This window comes from Hippocampus bargibanti, linkage group LG12 (genome assembly GCF_051943395.1).
Source record: "Hippocampus bargibanti isolate YZ-2025 linkage group LG12, ASM5194339v1, whole genome shotgun sequence".
NCBI classification, from domain to species: Eukaryota; Metazoa; Chordata; class Actinopteri; order Syngnathiformes; family Syngnathidae; genus Hippocampus; species Hippocampus bargibanti.
The window spans coordinates 17630349-17637500 of NC_142745.1; the positions used below are offsets into that span (position 1 = coordinate 17630349).

Consider the following 7152-nt stretch of genomic DNA (forward strand, 5'->3'; position numbering starts at 1 on the left):
TTTTTGCTTTGATCTGTGTAATTCTGTTTTTTGCTGTTTGGAAATATTCATAATTCTTTCCACGATGCCTAAAGCCCCCATTACAGAAGAAAAACAACTCCAGAGCAAGGTGACCGATGCGATCACGAAAAGAACAACATTCTCAGAGTGAACCATGGTGGCAGCAGCCCCGTGCTGTGCACACATCAGCGTTAACATCACACAAACCTGACACTTGAACAGGGGTGTGTAAAGTTTTTTTGTAGTTCTTCCGCAGTTGTTTACATTAGCAACTTGAGGGCAGCACAGAGGCCTTTAGAAGTTCCAGCAATATGCAGTCCTCTTTGAATCGCGTGTTGCGGCGCAGTGGTGTATCGTGAGAAGTCGTCGGGAAAAAAAAAATCTGTCTTTACTACAATGTATCTTTGTTCATCTCTCTGTGTCAATGACACCTGCCTCCACTAGATGGCAGGATATACTGCATCTCTTACTATTTCAGTTCAAATTCATTTTCTGAGATTTTTGTTTTGGTCGTGTACTACGAGGAGATTTTTCTTATGTATAATACAGGTAACATCCGACTTACGACCGGGTTCCGTTCCGACAAAACGGTCGTCAGTCGAAATGCATTCAAAATGGCCGACGCGAGGTTTATATGACAGGATAGTATACAATGTCAATCTGTTTTTAAAAAAAATTGTTTTTAAAGAAGGTTTTCTATTGAATACTATTGTATACCAAACTGCTTACAGTTCATTGATAAATCTTCTAACTTTTAGTGTCATTTTTTATCATTTTATATTTCGTATTATCGATTTTTATTACTATGTCGTTCTGCTTACCCAAATACACATGGCTTTCCACACATGCGCGCTGTTGAACAATCGCTCTCCCTGCTAACAGAGAAGCCAGAAGAGGTCGCCCAAGACACACGCTCGGACTTAGGCGGACGCCGAAGGACAAAAGTCTAGAAGAGGCGTTGGCCGCGTGGGCCTGACGCGGCATTCTCGATGCGCCGATCCTGCACAACCGAGCGCCGACGCCCACCAGCCTCGGTGTCAGTGGACACTCCCCCCCGCCGGTGCCATCACATGCTGGCTGGCCAAAATTGTCATACGCGTTTGTGAAGAAAGTTATTTTGTATCCTCATTTTGTGCAACGCTGTAATATTCTCTGTTAAGATAAATGAGGCATGCTGAATGTTGAGCGAATCTGGCAACACAGCCACAACACTACATATGGTCCTTTGACAGCGATAAAAAAATAGTTACTATACAATGCTGAGACAAGCGGTTGCTCTCTGTGCTCCGGCAAATAAACATCCTACTTGTTCAATCTAAACAAGAAGGACCATCTCGAGTCTTTATTCTACCAAATGCATCGCAAACACGCTGCAGATCTCTACAGCGTTGCCCGTAGCGGTCCGACCCGTATAATTTTTTTTTTTAAACGGTCTGGCGGTCGTGGTCGTAAGTACCGGTGGTCGTAACCCGCACCGGTTGTAAATCGGATGTTACCTGTATGTGCCTTGGCTTGATAAAGGTTGGAAAACATTGCTCTTGAAGGTATTGTGACGCTTCTAGACCTTTTCAAATTCGCGGTCCGTTCGGGTATTTCAATAACCTTTGTCAAAGTGTTAAATGCAAAAATAAAAAACAAACAAACAAAAACTACAATTGAATTGGTCTGTGTAAGCTCTCAGTCGTACTGGAGTGGTCCATCGATGAAAAGGTTTCTTCAGCCGGCATCTGTACTTCTTTGAAGTACTGCTGGTAGTTTTGGCCAATATATATATATATATATATATATATATATATATATATATATATATATATATATATATATATACAGTAAAGTCTCGTTATATCGATATCGGATATATCGATAGTCCCGGTTATATCGATACTATTTCTATGCACGCACGGAGAAAATTACATGCAAACAGGGTCGGATATATCGATAGTCCCGGTTATATCGATATTTTTTCGGACTCCCTTGAATATCGATATAACGAGACTTTACTGTATATAGTAAAGTCTCGTTATATCGATACTCTCGGGAGTCGGAAAAAATATCGATATAACTGGACTATCGATATATCCGATCCTGCGGCATGTAAATTTTAACCGATATCGATATAATGAGACTATATATATATATATATATATGTATAGGGCCGAAAACTACCAGCAAGACTTAGTTCGCTGACGAAGCATTTTGGGTAAGAAGCGAAACATCCGACACCTTCAAAAAAGTACAGATGACGGCTGAAGAAACCTTTTCATTGATAAAATTGAATTGCTTACTTGCTAATCATTTAAATTGAGCTGACATCAGCATGAACCAAAAACCTGAAAGGACGAAAAAGAAATTTCCGGGTGAAGTTACAAAAGAATAAAATATTTGTGTAGTAGGTCCGCTTGCAGGCTTCAGCATTTGCCGTGTGACTGATCCAACTCAACACTCCTTTCAATTTCCTCATGATCGACAAATGATCAAACCATCCGGGCCGCCATTCCAATATTTTGACTTGTGAAGCTCCAGGTCCTTGCAAAAATTGAAGAAATATTGCAACAACTCTGCAACAAACCTCTTGATAAGTTTGCATGGATTCATTCCGGCATATTTGATTTTTGTCATTGGATTCCTGTCAACTCCAAAGTCTTAGGTCATGAAGGTCAACGACTAGACTGGAAATGATCGTGTAAGGAAGGCAACATGATTTTTGGTAGTGCGCGTGCAGTTGAGTGTCTTCCAAACACTCATGTGGGCGAATAGCCCCACCTCGTGCATTTATCAATATGTAACACGAGGAAGAAATGAAAACTTTTATGAATTAAAAAAATTACTCTCAATAATGCGTTATGCGGAGTTGTACGTGAAGCTTGCTTATATCTACGAATGGTGCTTTATGACGCTTCATGTGGCAGCGGATTTTTTTTATTGCATTTTATTATAAAACTTACCCTCACTAATTAATGTCAAATTATAGAACTTGAATGTGCCGTTTGACCCTTTTGAGGATTAATTTTGTGCCCTTATGAGCTTCCGGAGAAAATGCAAAAATATCGAAACACGATATTCATAGAGCCTCTGCTCCTTTCTCTCTTTGTCTCTCTCTCCCTCTATCTCTGTCCCCCTCTGTCTCTCGGGCATTCGATAGATAGATGACTTGAGGAAAGAACAGTCTGGTATGTTTTTATTTATAAACCCATATTGTTTATTAACACAATATAAACAACATAGCAAGAGAGGAAACCCTCGTTTTTGAGCAGACCGGACATGTATAAGAGGCTGACTTTGACAGAAGCATGATCTGAATGCCATTGCTCGTTAAGACGTTGGGGTACACGTACAATATACACAAAAAAAAAAAAAAAAAAAACACTGCACGAACGGTATGGATGCTGCATGGTCCTGAATCAAAGACACTTGGTCACGAGCCAGAAGATTACGTATGCACAGTCATGCCGAGCAACAGCTAGCAACAGAAGTATAGATTAAAAACCCAGAATGGCATTTTTTTAGAAACGTTTTTTTTGGGGGGGGAGGTCATATAAATGTTTTGAAATGTACAAAACAGTATATTACATATTCACTGATACATGATTATGCGCACGAGCCGGTAGCTGACAGTGACACTCCTCTAAGAACTACATACAGGCTGTCTAGCACTTCTGCACAGCCGTCCCATGTTGCATCAGGAGACTATGAGCAGTGGAAAACGAAAGATCAGCAGCATTGTCATTCAGCATTGTTTTTTTACAACTAGAAAAATGCACGAGGCCCCATATTGCCAAAAATCCCTCAACTGAATTTAGCCACCTATCAAGCTGCACCGCTTCCCCGTTCCCCTTCACCGCCTCCACACCCCCAAAGCTGGCAACGACCGTCAAAACAGCAGCATGTAAACATCACCACGGCTGCATAATAGCTCTACGATTCTACCGTCTTCAATATGTACATTATGATAAGTTAAGGCTGTTGAAGGACCTGAGGATTTTGAAGTCATGATGAGGCACACAGAAGGCAAAGGATACAGTAGCTATCCACATTGGGCTAACCCAAAAAAGGGGGAGCAAGGGTCTGACCACCGAGGAAAAATACGTTCCCAGGAGCGACAGCACTGTGTTGCTGGTGGAAAATGTCACAAAGATGACTTTTTTCTTGAAGATGTGTTCAAATACCAAAGAGAACCGGTTTCTAAAATCTTGGCCTGCTAACCATTTTTTGGGGCTCAGATTGACTTATCTCGTATTAAAATGACAAATTTATTTGTGTTTGACACCATGTCGTTGGGTTTCCATACTTCACAAGTTCATTCTGACAGAAAATGAAGCTTCAAACTTGCTTCATGAACCAGTTGTTGTTTTTTTCCTGCTCCTCTAGATGGCACTGTTGATTTAAAGACTGGAATGTCATACAAAAAGATGCACACAGAACATTTAGTTTCTCCTTTTCTTATGAAAGCTGCTTTGGTAACAACAGAGTCATGACATCTGTACTGTACATCTTCCTCTTGTAGCCAAGGTACCCCAGAAGCACCCCACAATGTCCCAGCGGCATGTTTTGTATTCGCATTTTTCTCGGCATATTCCTTTAGTCTCTAAATAAAAACAAATGAGTGGATTTTCACCACCAGAGAGGCGCGCCTGCGTTTCCACGTAGACTGTCTTCACTTCAGATGCAAGGTCTGCCGGGAGCTGTTTGTCATAAAGATGTCCGCGCCGTGAAAGACAGCGCTATTGTGCTGAGGGCTGATAGAGTGGAGACCTTGGATGCGGAGCCGACTGCATTGGGACCTGAAAAGGTCATGAAAAGATAAAGACTGGCAAAATACGTACGTAGAATTTTATTGATCTAATAAAAGAACTGCCTCGAGTTTCTCGTTTATGTTCTGGTTAGCATTATTTGTATTTATTTAGCTGTGAGGATTGCGCAAAACGGATGATTCTTATTTTCTGTGTCGAGGTGCGATGAATAGTACTTGAATAAATAATCATGCAAAAAGGTAAGCAACTCGCAGATCAAAATTCTGACATCTGGGCAAAAGTGGGTCTGAATTGATGTGGCTGGGACTTGATATGGTTTAACAAAACAGTATTGAAGCGAGGGTGGGGCAACTCAGCTGAAGAGAACTTTTCCAGAGTTGACTTGCAAGTAGAACAACTTCAGTTAATTTGGTGAACACCAGAGCTTTATTCAGGCCGTTTTCTCCTGATGGCCAAACGAAGCTTCCTGACACCTCTAGAAATGTAATCAAGGGATAACATTGCATCATGAAGCTTCGTTTTATTGCATTTTCCGCCCCAGTGGGATCACGAATACATTGAAGGTCAACTGGTGTTTGACTTGAGGGTTTTGTTGTATTTTCCCGTACAATAATTTGCTGTTCTTTTTTGGTGTTGAAATTACGCTAGGTTCTCCGGCAGCACTTTATTTCGCCCGCCCTGCATGCTCCTCCAGATCATGATCACTGATCTTTTCCGTTCAGACATTCAGCGGGGGAGCAGACAATGCAGCCCAGCACAGAGGACACAAACGAGCTCTCCACTGACCTGCTATCCTCGGGATAGTGATTTGCCGACTACTGCTGCCTTCCCCTCCCTCCCCAAACGGTTTGATCTGAATGATGTAATCCTCATCCGTGGGCAGGGAGAGCTCCACCGAGGTGGTGTTGGTCTCCATGATATTGGGATGGCTGTGTGGGTTATTTTTGTACAGCACCTAACGCCAGTTAAACCGGGCCATGAGTTAAAAAAAAACATCAAAGGTGACCTGAAGATTAAAAAAAACGGATACTTACTTTGTAACCTGTGACCTCCGACTCATTCTCCAGGGCTTTAACCTGCTCCCAGTTTAATATGATCTTGGAGTTGGATGTATTCCACATCACTTTACCAGGAGGCTGGCTCGGTGCTGAGAGGGAAAAAAAAAAACACAGAATAACAAAACCGTTTTGTGGTTTTTTTTTTCCTTCCATTCCAAATGAAAGATGGAGCAGATAGCGATCCCGTTCAGTCGACTTGCTACATACGTGGTTTTTTGGTGGTGATGTTGACGGTGGTGCTAGGAGGTCCGGCTCCTGCGGTATTATACGCTCTCACCGAGATGTAATACATGGTACTGCCTCGGACACCATGGATAATAGTTGATGTCTGATTTCCCACAGTTCTTTGCACGCTAGCTGTGTCCTCCTTTTCCCTTCGCTTCCAGTACCTCAGCTGAAAATCAACGAGGCAGAACAAATGATCGACTCTAACGCAGCGAAAGGTTTCTGCGGCATCCTGTCAGCAAAACGCAAGGCGGTCGATGGGTCAAGCGAGCGGCCGGAAGATCTTCTAGCCATAGCCCGGCGTGATCCACACGCGTCAAATACGATAGTTTAAGCTAATGTGCATGAAACACATGAAATGAGAAAAGTATTCAACAATTCCTTTACCAACAAGTACAGATAATAGGTTTTCTTTGTCACTGCGCTTGTCAGGGCGGAAACGGCCGACACGCTTCACGTCCCAAATATAATTTGACTTTCCTTGCAAAAACCCGCAACTCCTCTGATGACTTTAAGTGGTCAACAATTTATAGTCCTGTGCCACTTCATGCACTCTCTGGAAGAAAGTAACGCCCTTTCTTCACATGTGGTGGATCCGAATTTAAAGAACAATGGCCAAATGAAGTGTACACAGAGTGTTGTCAGGTGGCGTGCGAAAGCAATGCGGTGGTGAGAACAATTATTTTACAAATTGCCCCTTTTGGTTTATGTTTTTATACGATAGAAATGAATTTTCTGGAGGCCTTCAAGAATGAGTCAAGTGGTCATGAATGGCACTCCCAACTGGAGAGAAACAGCTAGCATGAAATGCGTTCAAGTGGAAGTAAGAGGAATCGGGATCACTCGCAGCATTAGGGAATAAAAGAAGGTAAAAGAAAATGGTAAACTCCAACGCCTTGGGACATCGCTTGGGCCATTATGCATGCAGCAAGCTATTATCTCCTATGCCCAAGGTATTGTACATTAGCTTAAGACGTTCATCAATAATGAAAGAGAACTAGATTCAACCCTCCGCATATGCACACAAACACACACGTCGGGTTGCAAGCGCTGAAAGCAGACGTAAAGAGTCAAGTTTACCTCGTAGCCGAGCACTCTTTTTTTACTGGCATTCCAGG

The 7152-nt window shown here is 42.3% G+C and overlaps 1 protein-coding gene across 1 annotated transcript in view; it reads right to left on the minus strand.

Annotated features, from left to right (window-relative positions):
• Window positions 1-3231: 3231 nt before the first annotated feature.
• Window positions 3232-7152, minus strand: part of LOC148890766 (contactin-4-like) — a 103432-nt gene continuing 99511 nt past the window's right edge. The window contains 5 exon segments of the mRNA XM_089010274.1: window positions 3232-4781; window positions 5538-5706; window positions 5786-5898; window positions 6017-6203; window positions 7115-7152. The exon segment at window positions 7115-7152 is cut by the window's right edge and continues 78 nt beyond it. Coding sequence (XP_088866400.1) covers window positions 4690-4781; window positions 5538-5706; window positions 5786-5898; window positions 6017-6203; window positions 7115-7152 — 599 coding nt within the window. The 3' untranslated portion in view covers window positions 3232-4689.